Below are 24,132 nucleotides of genomic sequence, written 5' to 3'. Positions count from 1 at the left end.
CCGCTCGGGCAAGATCGGCTGTATTCGGTAAAACAACTCACAGAGGTCTTCGCAGGTAATCTACATGTGACTGGTGTTGGTGGTAAAGGCCGTCTAGCTCGCTCGGCGCTCGACATGGCCCGTCGGTATTCGCTCGGGCAAGATCGGCTGTATTCGGTGGTGGTCGTGGCTCGGCTGGCGCAGGAGGACGCCGAAGGCGGACGCTTTTCGTATTCGTAGTGGAACATATTGCTGAAATTATATTTAGAAAATTAATACATGAAATGAATTAAAACAAAATAAACTAACTATACTCTGTCAAACAAGTGTGTCAGTAAATAAGAACAAAGAAAACTACAGGTATCCTTTTCTCTAGCACCCTAAAGAAAAGGATGCATATAGTATTCTTTGTTCTTATTTACTTACAGACTTGTTTGACAACGTATTAAAGTATGTCGAAGCGGAAATTATTGCATGAAATTATTGTCCAGTGCATATTTAAAAGCAAGATGAATAAGTAAGGGAAGAGTTGTAACTCTATACATCAGTAAATGCGGATTATTTATAGTGACATCTAGCGACAATCACGCGTCAAATAGCGAAAATTATCAGTACTGCTACTTGTCAATAGATGTCGCGACGAACGAAGAGTCTAATGCTTACCAATTTTTAGCTAATATTACAATAGTATTAATCAGTATCAAAGACTTATGTAACTCCGTATAGACCGATAAAGTCTAAGACAAAAACGTACCTCAAAACCAAACAGAAAAAGGTACGGTGAGCTAGATGGCGATACACCTTTGGGGTACGCTTGGCTTGATGGCACTAATATTAATATTTGACATTTTAACACATATCAAGCTAAGAATATGGGCCAAATTGTCAAAACGGAGGTTCAAAAGTTTTAAGCCTGTGTCGAGAGATGGCAGTCTATGCACTGTGATTACACATTTTACTTTGACAGTAATTCTCTATAAATACTCGATCCCCTTTGTCAGTATATAAAAGAAGAAACTGACTGAATGACTGACTGACATATCAACGCACAGCAGAAACCCCTGGTCCTAGAGATTCCAAATTTGGCACGTAGGTTCCTTATAAAGTGTAGAGGAGCACTAAGAATGGATTTTTCATAATTCACCTCCTAAGGGGGTAAAATGGGGGTCTAAAATTTTGTATGGTAAAACAAGATTAGTTTGACTATATCACGCGGCAAAATCTAGTATTATATAAGTTGTTTCTCCATAATTATATACTAAGCGGTCATTAATAAGCACGTTTACCACGAGTTTGACCTGTGCCAACACGTCACGTCAGTCCTAAACCCATGGTATTCGTACAGTGCTTTTTGCCCATGAAAATAACACAACAACTGCTAGACAACTTATCTAAAGATCTGGACTGTGTGCCCTAGTCTCGCGAACCTAACCATCGTGTCTACCGTTGCCTCGTTTACCACCGTTTATGTACTGTTAGATAACTAAAGATACAACTGCTGGTCGCAGACATATTTCTGTATTAGACGTCACATCAGACCTCTGTCAGTAGGTACAATTTAATATACCATTCGTATTCAGACGACACCTACATTAATTAAGGCTGCATTTCCAGCAGAAATCTGCAAAATTCTAGTTATTATTGCAATACAAAATACACTGCCGATTGTATTTCTAGCGATTTTGACATGAATGCAGTTGGAAGTTTTCAATTGTAGGTAATGACACGCTCTAATTCTTCTGCCGACTGCATAGATACCGCAAATGTCAAATATCACACATCCATACTAATATTATAAATGGGAATGTGTGTGTCTGTTTGTTCGTATTTCACGGCAAAACGGAGCGACGAAGTGACGCGATTTTTAAATGGAGATAGGAGAGTGACATAGCCGACATAGGCTACTTTTTGTCTCTTTCTAACCCCCACTACCCTAAAATGGGGGGGGGGTGGACGTATGTATAGAGCATTCCGCAATTGTCGAATTTAACGCGAGCTATAACAAAGAAAACTATATGCATCCTTTTCTTTAGGGTGCTATAGAAAAGGATACCTATAGTTTTCTTTGTTCTTATTTACTGACAGACTTGTTTGACAGAGAATAATAAAAGATAGTACCTAATTTAATATACCATTTGGATTCAGAGCTGCATTTTCATCAGAAATTTGGAAAATTCTAGTTACAAGTATTATTGCAATACTAACTATAATGTAGGTAGGTACCACATTGTCGATAGGTAGTCGATAAGATCGATGGATCTTTTGATCAAAAACTTCACGTTTTATTCGTTCAATCAGAAGTCAATCAGTCGTTCAGAAATATAATGTAGGCACACCTCGGACACTGGCGATCAAATACATGAAAGTGGCGCGTTCCTAGCACACAGTCTAAGCTCGTGTAGGTGAACGCGTATCATGCGTGTATGAGTATGATATGACAGGTCGACTGTTCGCGTTTTTGACAGACGGTAACTGTGAGGCAAAGACATATATGTAATGTAACTCCGGATAAACGGATAAAGTCTAAGAAAAAAACGTACCTCAAAACCATAATGAAAAAGGTACGGTGGCGAAGATGGCGTTACACCTTTGGGGAACGCTCGGCTAGATGGCACTAATAAAAATGTTTGACATTTTAACACATCAAGTTAAGAATATGGGCCAAATTGTCAAATCTGAGGTTCAAAAGTTTTAAGCCTGTGTCATGAGATGGCAGTCTATGCACTGTGATTACACATTTTACTTTGATAGTAACTCTATAATACTCAATCCCCTTTGCTGTGAAGTAACCGAGAGGGGGCGGGTGGCACTTTCAGCGGGGAGCGGGAGTGGCCATACTGTACAATAGTACTCTGTATTATACTGTGATCTAGGTCACTTAGGTACTAGAACTCAAGTTTTCCCATGCAATAGCATTAGGGCCCAGCGCCGTGTCGGCTCCGTATCGTGAGCGGAGCGTGACGAGCTAACTTGAGCTAAGTGACGTGAGAATGTAAAGGGAAAGAGGCTTCCATGACAGTATTACAAGTATTTATTACATAGGCAGGGTCGTTGTGCTCGTTTCAAGCACATCAGCCCATACAAAAAAGCGTACCACTGAAATGTATGGACTTTTTAAGCTTAAAACTAGATGGCGCTGTTCGCAGCCTGGAAGTGGCCAAAATCATATTTTCCCCAAATACCTATAACGCGTTTTTAATTTTTTTGAAAAACAAAGACATATTTCTTTATTTTCATATAATGACATCACGTAAATACACATTTTGAAAAAAATAAATTTGTGGGCATCATCAGTGTAGTTATCAGTGGCGGAGCGTCGATACAACTCGATTCCCAACGGGTTCCCTAAAATTTTCTAGTATCTGTAGAAGTCCATACAAAACAGATTCCAAAAACCCCTCCGGCTTTACAACGAAAATTTTCACGCCCCGCCACTGGTAGTTAATGATAGTATTTAATAGGTGGCGCTTAAAAATGGAGGTACGATTCTTAGTGTGAAGATTGTAAATCCTATATGAATAATCTTTGGTTTCAGTAAATATTTTTAATTCTCATATTCATCATAAAATCATAATACCTAGCTCTGCGGGCCGATTTTTGAGTCTCACGCGTTCGAATTCAGAAAATTGTCTCTGAAAATAATAAGCAAGTCACCGTTTTCAACCGGTATTTTAGTGACAAAATCCCGTATGCGAGATTCAAAAATCGCCTTCCTAGAATCGATTTTTGAATTTCGAAGGCACAAATTCGCCGTTTGAAAGTCTGTGGAAAACGACGTAATGTTTTTTTTGAAAAGGGACGGCTAGTAATTTTAAAACTAGTGGTAATGACCACTCGTTTTTGATTCTGTTAGTAGAATTTAAATCGCTAGTAGTGGAGATATTATTGAACGAATTTCACGAAATCGAATGGCCGAGATTCAAAAATCGGCCTGATCACGCATTTTTAAATAGGTACTAGTGGTATTGCCCATAGAATAAACAGTATTTCCTTGTAGCACATTCATAGTAAATTCCTCATGAACCTGAGTTTTACACATTCATGTTAAATTACAGCTTTCTAATACTAACGATCACGGAGCAAAGTTTCAAACGGACGATGGGTATAAACATAGAGTGTATTAAATAGTATGGTATAGAGTTATCAGTCAAGATTTTTAAATGCAGCGCCATCTATTATTAAGTTACGACAACTTTTCATGTGACTTTCCATGCTTAAAGGTTCCTTATAGCACATAAAGGATGTGGACCCTTTAAACATTGAACGCCACGTATTTATGGCGGGATCTTTAATTATTTTAAGTTTGATGTAATCATCCATTAACCAGTCGCATAAATAACTATTCCTACACGAACTTATTTGGAAAAAAAGATAACAATAATAAATTTGAGTGCTCGTTGACATCACCATCCCCCATGATGAGAATCTCGTGAAAGCCGAGAAGGACAAGTCCAGTAAGTACCTAGACTTGGCTCACGAGATAACCGCCATGTGGGATGTTGAATCAACGATCATTGTTCCGATAGTCGTTTCAGCGAACGGTCTCATAGCGAAGAGTCTCGACCAACATCTTAAGAGACTCTCGCTAGGTGGCTGGATCAAGGGCCAGATGCAGAAGGCGGTGATCTTGGACACAGCACGGATAGTTCGACGGTTCCTCTCTCTGCAGCCCTAACCACCGGCAGCTTGGGCCCTGCCCCGCTGCTGGCGGCACCCTAGGTTAGGTTTTTTATAATGTGTTTATATGTGTTTTATATTGTTTTGTATGTGTTTTTGTATTTTACTTTTATATTCATATTATAAACAGCCTAGCCTAAGAAAGAAAATAAATAAAGAGAATAATAAATTTACAATTTAATTACAAGGAACAAATCAAATTATTTTATTAAATATTCTCCATCTCTCTCGCTATATCGTAATCCTGCAAAATGATTCATATAGGAGGTGCAAGCACACGTTGCTCGCCCTTAGAGTTGGTCAAAGGCGCCTAGCCTTCAGAGATAACATACACTAGAGAAATTTCAACGGGTACCTCGGCGGTCGGGGTGGTGTAGCGGTTTATCACGTCAGCCGCGTTAGCTGGAGACCCGGGTTCGATTCCCGGCTTCGCCACCAGTGGGCTTGGTCGCTTTTTCTTTAGTGTATGGTATCTATTTCAGTTAATTACATATAACTAACCGTAGAATGTTGTTTGCTAATTTGCAGGTAGTACAGCGACATCTAGCGAAAACTTTGGACATCAAAAAATACTTATACATTTTACGACAAGTCCTTAGCCAGTTTGCGGGGGTAACAGTGACATATATCTAGCGAACAATTTGCACTACGGCATATAATTGTTTTTCACGCCCTCTATCGTGGAGTTTCCTAAACATATCCTAAGTAAATCAGATTTACTATTTCCTTTGACTAAAAACATCCACGTCACACAACAAAACTATATATGTAGGTACCTGCAGGCCTAGCACATGATGGCCGCGGGAGTATGTCGCCGCGAGATAGACTACCTGTCCTTATGTCATTAATACAATTAGACAAAGACGTGTCATCTATCTCGCGGCGACATACTCCCGCGGCCATCATGTGTTAGGCCTACTGACGTGGAAATAGATAGACAAACACCTAAGGCCGTTTTCACATTATCCGATCCGATATCGGGTGTCGGACCGACATCCTACACCCGATAAACGCTTCCGATAGTGTCGGATGTCGGTCCGATAAAACGCATTGTTCCAAATCAATGAAGTATGATTTTGTATCAAAAAATATTTTTAAAAAGTTTTATATTTAATAATTATAAGCACTATATTTCAAATATTTTATTGTAAAATTAAAATAACGAGCATAAAAATACTCAAGTGTGTGCAGGTAAAATAAATAATTTTACATTTAACTATATCTACTAAAACATGGAAAAATTAGTATCCGCAATTCGGACCGATGAATTACAATCTTTTTTTTTTCAACAGAAATTCATCATTAACAGCTGTTTAATAGACGCCATTTTTGTCACGCACACTACTACAAACGTATACCTACATTATATAAGCACACATACAAATGTTATTGGCCGACAGCTGGCGGGGGGTCCGGCATGCCAAAAATGTCGGAAGCGTCCTGCCGATATCGGCAGTTCGATGGTGCCTCGTACAAAAACTGTTGTAGGAAAGTGCCATCTGCATTAAATCCGCAATTTTTGCGTTTTATATCGTTTTTTAGTAATAATGATCTATCAAATACATAAATAAAAACCTGGAAGCACATAAATCTTACATTTTACATCCTTCCTACATCCGATATCGGATCGGATAATGTGAAAACGGCCTAAGATAGAAAGTCATTGTGCTAAAAGATAATATTTACACAAATCACCATAGTTAACACGCATAGGAAGTATCATTATACGTTAAGTATGTGGTAATTAAAAATAATGGCGTCTGAGGACAACTTTAATGACAATATTAAGAGATATTCACACGACACACTTTGTAGTTAGTACTTAATTATTAGTAGTTAGACATTAAAATGACAGTTACTTTAGTAACAGTTAACTTGGCTCTGTTGGGCTTGCATTGCTACGTAGCAATTATTAGGCTTGGCACTTTTACCTGCATCTAGATGGTGCTTTTTGCATGCACTAGTGCACAGTAGTTCATTTCTTGTCAGGTTGCAAATAGAAAAAAAACAAATGTTTTTTTTTTTCAGAATTAAGAAAAAAAAACCGAGCACCATGGTTTTTTTTTCTAAATATGTTTTTTTTTTTTCAGATGAACAAATAATTCGACAATAACGGTTTTTCGTGACTTGTAACGTGTTTCAATAACAATATCGTACATTTTAATTCGATTAACATTCAGTATACAAACGTTTATTAAGGAATCCCCGATGTTGCGTGCAGCGTGGAGAGGCGGTGGTGTTGCCAACAGTAGGTACCTAAATAGTGATAACTACCAAGTATAGATTTCGTAAATGTTACTTTTATAAGACCAGTACTTAAAGTTATTTGATTAAATTCGTTTAATAGTTAACATTAAATCTAAAAAACCGTATAAAAGTATTAACTGCTTTGCAAATTTTGAGATTTCGTATTTTAGAAAAAAAACATACTCCAGAAAAAAAACTGTTTTTTTTTCACGGTTTTTTTCAAGCCAGAAAAAAAAACCGTTTTTTGCAACCCTAGAAACGCCAACTATTTTTGGAATTGAAAAATTTTCTCTTTTCCGCTCTTCTATCGTAATGTAGTACTAGGTATATAGTTATTATATATTCTGGTGCGTTCTCTCCATACAAAAATATCGGTCTTTTTGTATACAAGTTTCAAGCCTAGTTATTAAAGTAGTTACATACATATACAATACGCCTGTATCCCATAAAGAGGTAGGCAGAGCACATGAAACTACTCAAGTTTCAATGCCACTCTTGGCAAATAAGGAGTTGAAAAACGAAACTGTGACAATGCAGTGACAGGTTGCCAGCCTCTCGCCTACGCCGCAATTTAACCCATATCCCATAGTCGCCTTCTACGACACCCACGGGAAGAAAGGGGGTGGTGAAATTCTTAACCCGTCACCACACGGGCAAAGTAAGTAAAGTAGTTCATTATATAATTTAGTCAGGATTCCTAGTTGTTTTTATATATGTATGTATGTATGTACTCGTATTGTATGTATTTTTGGAAATATATATTTAGGTGTATGTACTGTATGTATATTTATTATGTAACTTCTTATGTAGGTAACTAAGTATGTAAAGTTTTAGTAATATCACCGCCCACAATATCTCTGCTTTGCCTAAAGGTTGACTGGTAGAGAATGCTGTCTGGCATTAAGTCCGCCTTTTGTACTATAAGTTTTTCTTTCTTTGTGTACAATAAAGATTAAATAAATAAATAAATAAATTATTATAATATTATATATTGACGACCGGTCTGGCGCAGTCGGTAGTGACCCTGCCTGCTACGCCGCGGTCCCGGGTTCGAATCCCGGTAAGGGCATTTATTTGTGTGATGAGCACAGATATTTGTTCCTGAGTCATGGATGTTTTCTATGTATATAAGTATTTGTATATTATATATATCGTTGTCTGAGTACCCACAACACAAGCCTTCTTGAGCTTACCGTGGGCCTCAGTCAATCTGTGTAAGAATGTCCTATAATATTTATTTATTATTATTATTATTATTATTTATTTAACCTAACTATTCCTAAGGCCTGTTTTAGACGGCGTGCGAACTCGCATGCGATTTTAGTTACACTGCGGGCTGTTAAGGTTACATACAGTTTTTTTTTTTTTTATGGGATAGGAGGCCAACGAGCAGACAGGTCGCCTGATGGTAAGCGATCACCGCCGCCCATGGACACCCGAAACACACAAATTTGCACAGCCATGACATACCGCAATGCAATAAAACTCGTATGGAAGTTCTCGTACTGTCTAAATGGGCCCTAAGGCCTGATTTAGATGGGGTGCGAACTCGCATGCGATTTTAGTTACATTTGCGGGCTGTTGAGGGTACATACAATTTTGCACAGCCATCAAATACCGCAATGTAATAAAACTCGTATGCGAGTTCTCGTACCGTCTAAATGGGCCCTAAGTCTCTCGTATTTAAAATCTTATTGTAGTGTGGTCTCACAGTAGCTACCGCACCATTGTGTACATCAAGGCTGGGTCAGCCTAGCTAATTATGTACATATACCTATTAATTAAAGTTAATAAATAGTTATTACACCTTGTGGTGCCAGAAAGTTATTCCCGTTTAGGAGCAATCCATGAAAAAATCTAACGTTGACCAGTACAAACGCCAATTTTCTGCAAATTCCAGCCAATTTGCCAAACTTCCACCCCCCAATTTAGGGAAGTGGGTACTTGATATGTTTTAAAATGTCAAATATTAATATTAGCGCCATCTAGCCGAGCGTACCCCAAAGGTCATCTAGATCACCGTACCTTTTTCTGTATGGTTTTGGGGTAGGTTTTTTTCATAGACTTTATCGGTCTTTACGAAGTTATATAGGTCTTTGACAATACTAAGTGAGGGCAGATTTTTATTTGTTGTTTTACTTTTTTTTAATGCGGAATTTTTTGTACTTTTTCTGCTCAGGATATGAGCTCTTTCGATTCCGCAGGTGAAAAAAAAATGTCTCACATTTTTATTTCCACTGAGTTAAATCGTAACTCAGAGGAAGGCAAAAAATGTATGGTTGGGACATTTTTTTGTCTCCTACTAGAATCGATAAAGCTCTGAATGATTCTGAATGGAAAAAGTTCAAAAAATTTCAGAAATAAAAAAAGTGAATTCGACAACAAAATAAAAATATTCCTTTATGACGATACAGGAACCCTTTCAAGTAGGTAATTATAGTTTAATATACTAATGTTATTAACTAGATTTATCGAAAAAAAATTGTCCATCCAGAACAACTCAGTTAAAAGATATTGCGAAAAAATCTTTAAAATCGAGGTTCCGCTCTCGACTGTTTCCTCCTTCAAAACTTAATCAATCATAACGAAATTTGAGAATCTGAATAACAATGAAATAATCTGTGTCGGGCCGTTTAGTTTTTTTGGCTAATTGTTACCGATCTTGAGTATCACACCTTTTTTTGAGCCATATTGAAAAAGGCCGTTTTTAGAAATTTTTGATTGGCTCTAGCGTCTTTAAAAATAAGAATATCACAAAAATCAAAACGGTCCGACACAGATAAAAATAATAATAATCTAAAATCAAATCAAATCAAATCAAATCGTTTATTTGCAAGAATACAGTCAAGTAGATGGTATCAAACAAATGTAAAGTGCAGTGTATTCAGCCAGCTAGAGGGCATGCAAAATCTTATAGAAAACTAGTTTCATACAGCGTTTCTTATAACTATGACTAGAATTTATGACTATCATGCAGCATGCATAATAAACATCCTACAATTACTTATACTTAATTAATACATGTGTGGCATATAGTTTAAATATTCTTTTATAGAGTAAAAAGCATTTTTCACCAAAAAATCCAATAAATATTTCCTAAATAGCGGCATTTCAGATTCCCTTATTGAGTTAGGTAACTTATTGTAAATTTTAGGCGCCATCCCGTAAACACTCTTTGCACGCAAGGCTGTTTTGGATTGCTGATATGCAATTTTATGTCGCTGCCGCGCACTATTGTAAGCAGGGAATTGATTTATATTTAATTTTACATACATTACTATTTCAAAAATATATAAACACGGTACAGTTAATATTTTCAAATTGACAAAATATTGTTTACATGAGTCAAGTATCTTTAGCCCACATGCAGAGCGCAAACATTTTTTCTGAGCCTTAAATACCAATTCCCTATCAGTTGAGTTACCCCAGAACATGATACCATAGCGCAGTGTAGATGTTACATATGCGTGATAAGCAGTAAGTACTTGAGTGCGATTTACGATTTTATTCAAATTATACAATGCATACGAAAAACTATTTAACTTCTTACAAATAATGTCAATTTGGGTTTCCCATGTCAACTTATTGTCTAGATTTAATCCTAAAAATTTTGTACAATCGGTTTCCTCAATTAAACGATTATTATATGTCACAGTAAGATTATTAATCATATCATTTTTTCTTTGGTAAAAATTCATAATTTTCGTCTTTTCCAAGTTTATATGTAGATTATTACAATTCAACCAATTGATTATTAATTCCAATGTATGATTTATACTCTCTTGACATTGCTGTGGATTTTCTCCAGTCAATATAACTGTGCTGTCGTCGGCAAAGAGAACCATTGGGTGCTCAACGGACTGTGGGAGATCATTTATATAGATGAGGAATAGTAGTGGCCCCAATACGCTTCCTTGTGGAACGCCACGTGTGACATCTCTGTATTTAGATGAAAAGGTAACCTCGCATTTCGTTTTTAAGCTTATGTAGTCTATTTGAACCATTTGTCTCCTACCAGCTAAGTATGATAGTATCAAATCATAGGTATTTCCGCGTAAACCATAACAGTACAACTTGTGCATTAAAATATTGTGATCTACCAAGTCGAAGGCCTTAGTTAAATCCATGTACAGGGCGCAAACTGGTTGTCTTTTATCCATATTCGACACGATTACTTTTAATAAATCAAAAATAGCCATGTTTATGGACTTATTTTTACGGAATCCCTTTTGTTCTTGCGCAAATAAGTTATTAGATTCAAAATATAAACTAATGCGACTATAAAATACCCTTTCAAAGACTTTAGAAAATACTGGAAGAAGTGCAATTGGCCTGTAGTTATCAATATTTTCTTTCTCCCCTTTTTTATGAAGCGGTCGCACAATTGCTATTTTCAGTTTTTCTGGAAAGGTACCCTGCTCTATGCATAAATTTATAATATAACTAATTGGGTATACTAATATAGGTGCAACACTCTTAATGACTTTGGTGCATATTCCGTCATAACCGGTACTATTGCTATTTTTCAAAGAATATATTATGTTTAAAACTTCTTGCGGACTTGTTGGTTGCATAAATAAGGAACGTGATGAATTAAATGTCAATGTACTATGCCTATATTGCTTATCTAAATTATTGTTTATTACAGCAGTATTATAATCATTAGAATCGGTAATCAATGTTACTTGATCTATGAAATGATCATTGAATTCCTGTGCGATTAATTGAGGATCTGTTATCAAGTTGCCGTTACATCTTATATGGTTTATATTTTCCTTGGGATTAACAGCTTTGGTGCTGTTGATAATATTCCAAGTAGCTTTAGATTTATTTGATGAACATTTTATGTAATAATCATTTTGGGACTTTTTCGTCAACATTATCACTTTTCTCAAACGCTTAGAATATTGCTTAAAACGCCTCTTGTTATTTTCGTCAGGGCATACTCTACATTTCCAAAGTAAGGCTCTCTTTTTTACACAACATTTTTTTATTCCTGATGAGATCCATCTTGGTTTTTTTGTTGAGGTAATTTTTAATCTAGTATGAGGAAAACACAAGTCATAAAACAGTTGAAACAAATCTAAGAATTGATTATAAGCTTCATTAGCAGTATTCGCCATATACACACAGTTAAAGCTCAAATTTTGTAGACACTCATTGAACTTAACTATATTTTCTATACATGTGTCTCTCCTTTTTACATACCAGTGTGATAATAGACAAATTTTTTTGACAGGGCAATTCATAACTTGTGCAGTATGGTCTGACATGGCGAAGTCGATAACTTCGGTTTTGGCACCCCGGATACAATGGATTATGTTATCTATACACGTATTGCTATGCAACCGCGTTGGCTCTTTAACGCTAAATCTAAGATTGTAACCAGTGAGAAGATTCTGAAATTCAGTTGAAAATTTTGTTCTTTTTAAGATGTCAATGTTGAAATCCCCGCAAATAATTATTTTCATATCCTTACTACGTAGTTTATCTAAAATTAATTCCAATCTATTAAAAAATATAGTCATAGTTGTACTGTCATTTTTAGGAACTCTATAAATACAAGCAATTATTATTTTTAAGTCAATTAATTCAATAGCCGAACATTCTAATAAATTAGGAATAGACAGGTTTACAATTTCACATAAAGGCTTAAATTTATAAATATTTCTTATCAGAATACACGATCCACCATTTCTATTCTCTCGACAAAAGTGACTAGCTAATTTAAAGTTAGGCAAAGAGAGTTGCGTTTCGTCACCTGTTTTCATATTGTGTTCTGTGCATAGATTAATTAAATAAAGAAAGATTGGTAACTCAGTACATCGTGTAGCGACCTACTTAACGCGAGTTATCGTCGCTGGTACCTCTTAGTTTTCGAGTTATTTACAGATGGCGCTGTTTTCAATGTTGAAAAGTGCCACCTAGTGAGATAATAATTAATTACATTGCCGAGTAACCACATCTGAATATGATTCAATATTTTGAGCCGGCGGCACCTCGTTTTTTGGCTTAGGGGTTAGAGTATCTGACTTGCATTTTTGAGATCTCAGGTTCGAGACCCAGCTCCGGTTTTTTTTTAATGTGTTTAAAAAGAATTATGTTGTTGTTTTTCGCTTTTTTTTTTTTTTTTTTTTTCTAGTTGAATATTAGAAAAATAAGTATGATGTGAAGTTGAATCATAGAAAAGTAAGTATGAATTGTTCGCGCCTACTTGTTGTGTGTTTGAATCATAGAAAAGTAAGTATGAATTGTTCGCGCCTACTTGTTGTGTGTTTATAAAACCCATAGGCCCATAGGGAGGTACCTATCTACCTACTCTACTCTCCAATCACTTATGTGACGTTGTCTCTTTCCAAAGACCGATGTGCAAGTTTTATCGCCCTTTACTGTATTTATATAAATTTATCGGTACCCATAAGTATTAAAAATCTTTATTTAGGCACCTACAGCTATACAGTCAAGGAATTTGATTCCCTGCCCATTTAATTGAATCGTTGTTAGAAATACGTATATAATATTTTATTTTATTCCATATATATCTTTGGTTATACTTACCTAGTATTGAAATGTCAAATTACTTAGCACTGTTTTTGACATTTCAAATTAACTCGACCAAATTATGTAGGTTGCTTATAGGCGTGTCGTCCGAAACTAAACACGTGTTTCTAATTTAGTAGCGTTGCTAATGTTTTATGCATCAACATCATCAAAGCAACGTCTTCATCTAGCTAGATCTTATGGTGAGTTTTCTGTACTACATATATTAAACCTTAATCCGTTTTCACGTTATCCGATCCGATATTGGATGTCGGAAGGATTTCAATGGAAAAAATCCAAGATGGCGACTGTAATGTATGGGATATCGGTCCGAAATCTGATATCGGATCGGATAATGGGAAAACACACTTCAACACTTCGCACTTGGGTTTTCATTTTCACATTATTCGACCCCATATCGGATGTACCAAAGATATATTGGATGTACGAAGGATGTCAAAGATGTATAGGTCCACTGTCCATATCAGCAGAGAAAATAGAATATTTCAATATATCTTTGATATCAGATCGGATAATGTGAATACGCACTTAGATGAGTAAGAAATGTATTTCTCGACTGTACTGGGTATTTTTATTAGTAGGTATATCCCAATATTATGGCAAATGTTCAATCCTCTCTCGCGCGGCAGTCGTGATATGTAGATGTGCCTCGGCCGAGGCAATGCGTGAGTTTTCGCAGGTGGCAGTTTGGTGTGGTCGTATAGAGGTTGGTCCTGCGACCCCGGATAGATCAGACCGTCGGTCTACCGGTTCCGGGTAAAAAAATGTTGGACGGCCTGGCCAAACGGCTGGAGTTAGCCGGGGAGTGTTCGACCAAATGTCATAGAGGACCCTGGGCAGTTTTTGACGCCGCCATTTTTTTTTTCAAAATGGCCGACTGTTTTTTTTGATGATTTTTCAAGTTTGTCGTAGAGAGCTCAAATTTTGGTCATAGAATCTCCAAGTGGCCTTGATTCGAATGAAATAAAAAAAAATTGAAAAATGCTACAAATGTGGGAAAACTGGCCACTTTTATTTTGTATGGCAACTTTTAAACCGTAAGAGATAGCCGGGGGGGTGCTCGACCAAATGTCATACAAGTATCCGAGTAGAAAAAAGTTGCATTAAAAAAAATTCAAAATGGCCGACTTTTTTTTTTTAATTTCAAAATGGTCCTAGCGCGCTGAGATTTGGCACACGGGTGGAAAGTAGTCCCAAGATTTATATTCAAAAAGAAAATTTTGAAAAATTCAAAATGGCGGCTTTTGAGGGCCAATTGAAATTTGTATGGAAGTTTTTTTTTAATCGCCATAGCTCCGTAACGGTACAAAGAAGTGAAAGGTGCTCGAACAAATGTTATACCGTCATCCAAGGTCCATAGCATGGCATTTAAAAAAAATCAAAATGGCCGACTTTTTTTTTTGAAAAATTTCAAAACGGTCTGAGCGCGCTGAAATTTTGCACACGGGTGGACAGCCGCCCTTAGATTAGTATACAATAAGAAAATTTTGAAAAATTCAAAATGGCGCCCTTTGAAGGCCAATTGAAATTTGTATGGAGGTCTTTTTTTTTTAATCCCCATAGATCCGTAACGGTAGGAAAAAGCTTAAAAGTGCTGATCGGCTCGCCGGCGGATCGGGAAGTTGGAGTTTAAACACGACCCAATAGTAAAAGTGTCTTAGAGAAGCGAAACGACGGGATTGGGTCGTGTTTAAGCTCCAACTTCCCTACAACCCTCACAGTAACTACGCGGAGGGCCGAAGGCCCGGGCGTGTCTTACAAGCTCCCAAGCACGCGAGGCCGCAGGCCGAGCTGCGGGCAGAGAGTGCTCCCAAGCACTCAAAGGCTAAAGCAAAAAAGCAAATAAGCAAAGCAAAAAAACAAAAAAGCATAGCTCAAAAACAAAAAGCAAAAGCAAAAAAACAAAAAAGCAAAGCACAAAAGCCCAAAAAGAACACCGCGGGGCCCTCGGGCCCCGCTCACCTTTAAAAAACTAGTATAAATACTAAAAACACTAATACAGTGAGCTGTGACCAAAATAAATAAACCGTCTTGCGTAGCCAAAACCACGATACATCACACGCGATGCATCACATCAAGTGCAAAGACGTCTTTCAAACCCGCGCGCTTCATCTGCATTGCGTATAGTTCAAAAACTACTCAACGGATTTAAATGATTTTTGTTTTATTTTGCAGATGACATTATCAGGTTTTATTTTAATAAATAAAAATGTGACCATATCTTAGAAAATTTACTAGTCAATTTCACGAGATTGATTTTTTTAAGTTTCACATTTTTCGGCCGCCGTCTTTTATTTTTTCAATGATTTTGATTTTTATATGAATAAACTTTTCAATGAAAACTGATAGACATCCCAATCATTAAAATCAGTGCAGCCGTCGTGATTCCATAAATTTTTACATCACGTGCAAAAACGTCTTTCAAATCCGCGCGTTCCTTTGAAATGAGTATATATAGATCAAAAACTACTTAACGGATTTTCATTATTATTTGAATATATAAAAATGTGGCCATATCATAGAAAATGAAAATTTCACTAGAAAGAAAAAAAAGTTTGAAAATTTTATATTTTTCTTATTATTCGCCCGCCATCTTTAATTTTTTTTTTTTAGTGTTGTGTTCCTGTCGGTGAGTAAGGCTGACAGAGCTTAATGAGGGTGCGGTGTGCTGATGACGGGAGGACTTACGGAACTGACTTATTTCGTCTATTGTCCTTTGAGTCGTCGGCAAACCGAACCCTCCTTAGAACTTGTACACTCCTTTTTACTGTGTACTTAAAACAGGAAAAGGGAATGTACAAGTTTCTAATGGGGTGGCAACGCTCATGTGACACTCTTTGAGTTGCAGGCGTCCATAGGTTACGGTGACCGCTTTCCATCAAGCGAGTCGTACGCTTGTTTGCCACCGACGTAGTATAAAAAAAATAAGCGTTTTAATACAAACTGATTGACACCCCAACCATCAAAATCGGTGCAGCCGTTGTGATTCTATAAATTTTTAAAAATACGAAATATAGAAAATGTCCGCCATCTTGAATTATAGTGGATGAAAATTGTGTTTCCTCGGAAGAAATCATTTATATTGGTCCCTAGTATCACTGTACAAAGTTGCTTGCTTTTTGCATAAAGTGCAGCTTTTTTGACCACAATTTCGTTTCGCCGTAAGCCTTATATCTCTTTTCGTTTTTGTTTCACTATTGATAGCTAGCCAAGGCGCGTCATAATTTTGTCTGTGACAAGAAGTGAGAGGAATAGTTCCCGTCATAGTTATCATTGTTATCAACAAACAATATTTCTTTAATCTTCACAAAACATTAAACTATTTGTTATAAGGGCCCGCGCAGACGGGCGACAAAGTCACTCGACGACTTTTTTGTCTCTGTCGTAACTCCTTGCGACAATTTCAATGGTGCGCACACGGGAACGACAGCGATGCAACCACAGACTACTATGAAGATACTACGGACGCAACTTTCTTTTTTCATGAAATTAAGAGCCTACCCAAAAAACATTTTTGGTACTTCAAAATAAGTGTTTAAAAGTTTTGATGAACTCGTTAGAATTTTACAACCCGGCATCGTTTTCCTCAATATTGTAGGACTATTCTTTTAAATTCTTGTCATATAAAGTTGGTCTTACCTCTACTTCTGAAGAATTGAAATTAAACGACATGTATCAATGTCGACTTCAACAATCGGCATTTAAAATTATATTTTTTTCGAATAATAACATACGTTCGCCCAGGCGGTTGAGTGATAACTGTCAAAATGACAACCGACCGGCGACTATTTTGTCACCGTGTGCGCACTTGCATTGAAACATATAGAGAATGAGACAGTTACGTCGCAGGCTTGTCGTCACTCGTCGAACCCGCAGACAAAAAGGTTGCGTCGCAACGTGTGCGCACTTTCATACTAGCCCTTAGACCGATCTCCGCAGACAAAAAAATTGAGTCACCCGTCTGTGCGGGCCCTAACGCATACTTTGCAATTCGCAGGAGATACCAACGCCTGGACTGGCAACACCGACCGGGTTAAACGTCAAATTCAAGCTTCGTGCGTATATCGTTTCAATAATGTGTTATAAATATTAAAAATGTAAAATATAAGGAATTACAGTGATGTATCGTATTTTAATTAAAATGAGAAAGTGTTATCATAAGTTTTCATGCAGCCTAAGAAGCCAAATATTGACGAAAAAACTACGCCAACCGTCAACGGAGTAGCGTTCAAGATTTAAAATTATAATTAATTAGCGTTTTTTACAGATGGGTATAGCTTACTTAATATTTAAGTGTAGTTTTTCAGATTATTTGTCTAGAACTAGTAACTGTCATAGGTTATTTTTGTGTTTTCTGTTTGTAAACATTTGAAGTACATAATAGTATTTTAACTTCCATATTTACATTTTCTTTGTTAAACCAACTCGAGATATTAAAACCTTACTCACTGCTATCCCGTGTAACTTGCAACAAAGTGAATTACAAAGTTTGTTATATGAAATCTTGTTAACAAAATCAAGGCTGTGGTTCCATATTCTTGTATCTTAATCACATTATATCCTGTTATAAGCCCTATTTAATATATTTTAACAATACATTTAGGCTTCAATATCTCACATGATGAATAATGTTACAGAACAAACTAGCAAGGTTACAACACACCGGGATGTGATGGTGGCTAGAATGAAACAAACACAAGCCTCAAAAATCAGCAATCAGCCAACCAAGATGTCAAGTAACACAAGCCTCAAAAATCAGCAATCAGCCAACCAAGATGTCAAGTATGAAGACCTGCAAGGACAACGGGATGACCTCTAGGCAGTCATTGATCGGTTCCAGCAATGCCAAGAGATACATGAGCAGGCATTACAACGCATCCGGGACCTCGAGCAGCAACTGCAGGAGTCGGATTCAAAATGGTATTGCAAGTATTGCTCCGGGAACTCCGCTCTGGCTGAAAACAATTTAAGTATATTTGCTGAATTTAATATATTTGATTTAGATGTGGTTCATGACAGTGCATCATGCTCCCCAATGAAAGACCCTGTAGATTTAAAACAGTCTGTGCACATAGAGGGCGGCAGTGATCCCAGAGTGACGTTGAAAGGGTCAATAAAATTAAAAAATATCTAAAGCTAAGCAAATTCAAAATACATCAGAATGTAACAGCTGCCTTAAGCGATGAGCTTCTAAACTGTCAATACCAACTTGACCTGACAGCACAGGAGTTGAACCATCGCTCCGATGAATTTCACAAATTAGAATTGAAACTAAAAGACCTGAATAATAGGTATGAACTGACAAGTAAAGCATTACACGAGTACATCTTTTGTGAATAACGTTCTAGATCCATCGAGCGTGTACCCTGTGTGCATGGACTCGCCTGCGCCCGCTTGTTCGAGCCGCGCCCGAGCCGGCTTAGCCCCGCTCCCACAAGCCCGCGCCCGTGCGCCGTCGCGCCGGCTCCGTCGCCGTCGAGCCTTCTGCAGCTGGCGCTGTCGCGGCTGGCCGCCGAGCCTCCTGCAGCTGGCGCTGTCGCGGCTGACCGCCGAGCCTCCTGCAGCTGGCGCTGTCGCGGCTGACCGCCGAGCCTCTTGCAGCTGGCGCTGTCGTGGCTGATCGCCGAGCCTGAGCCTCGGCCGCCGGCCCCCTGCCGCCGCTCCGCCCCGCGGCGGCATTATATATATTTTTTTCTTTAGTTGAGACATCAAGAGTCTTTTAAAACTCTAAAGTTATTTTAGTTATTTTTTATTTGTATCAGTTCGTTTTTTTTTTTCTTCATCATGTATATTTTTTTTATTTTTTTAGATATACCTTGACACTTAGAGACTCTATACAGTATCTCTAACATCTCTTATTAAGCATAGTAGCTTTGTACTTTGTATAATTTATTGAAATTAATTTCCATAGAGCAGTCTGTTAATATTTTCTTTATGAATACTTTTGCATGTGTATTTTGAAAAAAAGTGGCTGAGGCGTAGGGTTAAAGCCGGCGTAGCTTTATTTGACGTTCATATCATTGTAATATGCCTACTTGGAAATAGTGCATTACAATACAAGTGCGTAAATCGACACGAGTTACGAATTTCCTTTTCGCACGTGTATCGTACGACGTTTTTCAGTACAGATGGCCCTCCGAAGTTTAGACCTGACATATACTCGTAATGAACCACTTCTCGCACTAGTGCGTAAAAAAAAACACCATCTGTACTGAAAATAAATATTTCAATGCATTTCAACACTTAGCATGATAATTAAGAAACTTTTCAAAGAATTTAATTAATAAAATTGACTTATAAATATATTGTTTTATTCCACATTCATATATTTAAAAAAATCGATGATGAAATGATGAATGTTGATCATAAATTAGCCGCAAATCGTACAACTTATGTCTTATTCTGATAATAGTGCCATCTGACTCTGTCGTGTTGATATATGTAGCTGTTTGTGGTAAAACATTTTTATAGTAATAAAAATAAAATAATCTGAAAGTAATACTTCCGTCTTAGTGCGTTTTCACATTATACGATCCGATATCGGATGCAGGACCGATATCCCATATATTTAAGCCGCCATTTTTGATTTTCGCCTTTGAAATCCTTCCTGACATCCGCACTTAGGGTTGTAATATTTTACGTAGCATATTTTGCCTATTCTGGGATGTACGTCTAAGATAATTTAGAATAATCGTTAAAACTTGTGCAAAAAAAAAAAACAAATACTAATGATAATGAATGTGCATATTGAGAGTCAAGAGTACGCCAAATTCTGGCAGATTGTGATGTTACAAAATACTAACCCTATCATCAATTCATCATTTATAAAGTCGCCGTCAATAGAATTTGTGAACAATGTAAACAAACCTTGTACGTTGTCAAAATGTCTTTAATTTTCATTCTAACTCATCAGATACTGGCTAAATCCAACCTTTGAAATAATAAAATTGTGCTAAAATATTGATATTTTGTATAATGGTTTGTTTACATTGTTGGCAATTTCTATTGACAGCGATTTTAACTACTCACATTCGAACAATAAATAAATTGAATTTAAAACTTATCTTCAATATGCCAACTTTGTTTAGCATGCAGTGTTGTGCATCTTGCATACGCGCCATCTACCGGATTATAATGTTTGCTATTAGTCATCAAACGTACAAAACACTTCCCATGAATTGAATCTGATTCAAGTACCCGATTGGTAAAAAATGACTTAATTGTTTTTGTTAATTTCGGTGTTATATAGTGATAATGTTGTACGATCATGTTCCAAATTTTGAAATAATACGACTTAGGTCATTTAAATGAAATTATTTCGTGAATTGAACAATACCATTTGTCGCGAGAGTATAGTAATGCCATCTATTGTTTTACGAGTCAAACATATAAAACGATGTACTGAGTTACACGTCTTCCTTTATTTAGTTTAGTCTATGGTTCTGTGATACAAATGACATCCATGCGTTTCCTAGAATCCATTAACTCTTGTATGTGGACGGAGAGTAGGTCCATCTTACTTATAAGACCATTAATGTTTTGGTGCAGTACATGTATATTATTCGTCACGAAAAAGATCATTACTAGTACATAAATCCACTCTGCTATTATCAACTTGTACATTAAGTGGCGATGTCGATTTATTTCGCACATTTATCAAGTATTCGTCAACTTCTAGCATGAACTGCTTAAGACTTAGAAATGCAGCTCTCATGCCAAACTGTGTTAACTTGCCTGATTGGTAGGAAAACATATCTAAAGTCAAGTCACGGTTTGTGTCAAATATATAAGCGTAATTATTACTCTGCATATCCATAGCCAACAAATTTCCAAACATTTCCACTTTGTAGTTGTGTATAAGTGCCCCACAGATATATGTAGGCAGACAAATTATTTTATTTGTGTGAGTAATTTTTAAGAGAGATTCACGAATAGAGTTTACTAATTGAATGCTGTTCTGAGTTTCACTAAGGTCTTCTTCGCCTATAAAAATTACACAAAAATCATTCATAGTGAAGTTCTCCAATTTATATTCTAAGTTATTAAGCAGGCCTATAATGTTAGTATTAGGCGTGGTATAGTGACAATATTTAACATTATTTTCAAAAGTATTATTCATGGCCTTCAGAATACCACTGTTCTGTTTGTTACTTAAAATACATAGTTTGATTTGTTTCTTGTCTATGGCAGTCGTGGACGTCGTGGTGGCTTTGTCCGGCTCAGGTGCAGTCCTCGCGCGCTGACCCGCTGCGGCTGAAGACCTGTCCTGTAACTCCTCGCCATGCTCCACTGAATGTTGTGTTTGTGAACATGAGTTTTCCTTGTCACTTTCTTTTTCTTGTGACTGATTAAGATCTAACTTTAGACTGCTCAATCTTTTTGTAGGTAACTTATTTTTATGTTTTTTGGATGTTGATGAAGTGGATGAGCATATCTGAGTCAGCTTTTTTATTGTTTGCTCGTTTTCGTGTATAACCCTTTTCAGGCTTCCATTTTCTAAGATTAAATTTTGAATTTCAAGCTCCGCCGATTGTAATCTTAGTTCTAAACTATTTAATTTAACTTTATATTCTTCTAATATTTCTGCAGCACTGTCTTTTATATATGGCAGGCTTCTGTTATGAAGATTCGATTCCTTTAATGTGTCAACTTCAGGTTCATTTGAATAGTCAGAATCATAAGAATGTGAAGTATCAAATTCGTGCTCTAATAATGAATTTGGCTCTACTTCTTGTAATTGAATTTTTTTCCTATGCGTTATGTTATTTTGTGACGGAGTGCTATTAGCACAATGGAGTGCACTTAGTAGATCGCAGGGCATGGTGGGTTCGGTGACCGTGTCCACACAAAGCTGGCCAGCGGGAGAGTCATTGTTCCGTGGAGCTTCTTCAGGTGGCTCGGTTCTTTCACTGCATGATTGTGCCGGTGGGAGTGAAACTGACGACGTGCCAGGGATGGGTGATGACCTGTTTGCAGTTTGGTTCTTTGTTTTTAAGTTACTTTCATCTGCTTTTTTAGTCACAGTAAGTTTTTTTGTCAGCACTTGGTTAGGAGTGTTTGTGTTGGGGCGACATTGTAAACAAACCCATGATTTCTTGCTTTCCGTAGACATCAATTGAAATAATTTTAGAGATCTGCCTGCACATTTTAGGTCATATAAGTTCTTACATTTAAAGCACTTAAGTGTGTCTTTATCTTGTAGATTCTCGCCGCACTTACTGCATGCCAGCGCCATCTTACGAATTTTTGAAGAGTAATTAACCTAGGTAGGTATACTGTATATGGACGCACGCGCACCTTGATATCTTGGTGCCGTAGAAGTTCAAAAGTATGCCGCTAGATGGCGCGCAAATTTCCCGTTCTAACTATCCAAGTAGCTTCCTGTGTAATGAAAGCTGTCACCTCACCAGTAGATGGCACTATTTAGTGTTCGATGCTCAGTGTGTATTTAACGGGTATTGCGATAGATGTCGCACATAATTGACGACCATGAATCGGCAATCAGCTGTCCTTTGTTTACTTTTGAATGGATTAACGGAATCCGATAACTTATATTTCTGGTTTTGTAGCAATTCTTCACTGTTAAACCACATAAAATCCTTTATCTTGATACTATAAATTGTCAAACACATAACTTGTCACTATTTAAGTAATTATATTCACGTCAAATTAATAATAAATAGCACATGCAAAAGGTCCTGTCCTGTTTTTATATTAATTGTTATATACACTTGCATTCACTATCCACACACAATTGCACCTTAACCAGGCGAACGGTACAGTTTTTTCACTTAAAAGTCATGGTTAACTATTTTATTTACATTAAAATACACAGAGCTGTAGTTGCGCGTGGCAGTGGCGCCATCTCCATCTGTGTTGAAAAAATCATTGCTCTATCTTCAAAAACCAGGGAGGAAATAGTCGAGAGCGTTTGTATGGAGAATTGACCCCTCCTGTATCGTCTTAATAGTTATAATCAATTTAATTGATATATCCAGAGAAGATCGCGCCGCGCTACTAATCTCGTCTCGTTTCGCGTGTCGTCGCCGTCACGTGCCAGTTGTCGTGTCCGGGGGCACTGCCCGGACGACTTCTTATTTCGTGGCCTAGTTGTGATGACAAAATGGTAAAACTGTTTTTTTTGCTTACTGACAGGGCTCAGAAGCATAAATACTCGTCAACGATAAAAAGGTTCTAGGTCCCAGACAAAGTTATATGTAACTCCGTATAGACGGATAAAGTCTAAGAAAAAAAACGTACCTGAAAGCCGTAGAGAAAAAGGTACGGTGGCCTAGATGGCGTTTATTTGGCGATATTTGACATTTTAACATTTCAAGCTAAGAATATGGACCAAATTGTCAAAACTGTGTTTAGATAAGTTTTAAGCTTGTGTCGAAAGAAGGCAGTCCATGCACTGTGCTTGTGTGCTTACACAGTTTACTTTGACAGTAACTCTCTATAATACTCGATCCTCTTTGGTCCCAGAGAACGACAATACCCGAGAACGTTTCTGATAGATTTTTTCTGATCTCGGGAAAATTTCGGGAACGACACATTGCTAACCGTAGCACAAGCGATTATCACCTTGGCTAGGCAACCTGCGGGCGTAGCACACTAGTAAACACAAAGATCTTTATTTATTAAAACAGGGCCTCCGCCTTACAGAAG

The 24,132-nt window shown here is 37.1% G+C and overlaps 1 protein-coding gene across 1 annotated transcript in view; it reads right to left on the bottom strand.

Moving 5' to 3' along the window:
* Window positions 1–24,132, bottom strand: part of LOC125239218 — a 44,066-nt gene that overhangs the window by 9,819 nt on the left and 10,115 nt on the right. The window contains exon 2 of the mRNA XM_048146741.1: window positions 42–231. Coding sequence (XP_048002698.1) covers window positions 42–227 — 186 coding nt within the window. The 5' untranslated portion in view covers window positions 228–231. The remainder of the gene's footprint in view (window positions 1–41; window positions 232–24,132) is intronic.

This window comes from Leguminivora glycinivorella, chromosome 25 (assembly GCF_023078275.1).
Source record: "Leguminivora glycinivorella isolate SPB_JAAS2020 chromosome 25, LegGlyc_1.1, whole genome shotgun sequence".
In the NCBI taxonomy this organism is placed as follows: Eukaryota; Metazoa; Arthropoda; class Insecta; order Lepidoptera; family Tortricidae; genus Leguminivora; species Leguminivora glycinivorella.
The sequence above is the reverse complement of the archived record's forward strand: the minus strand, read 5'-3'. Positions and strand labels throughout refer to the sequence as shown.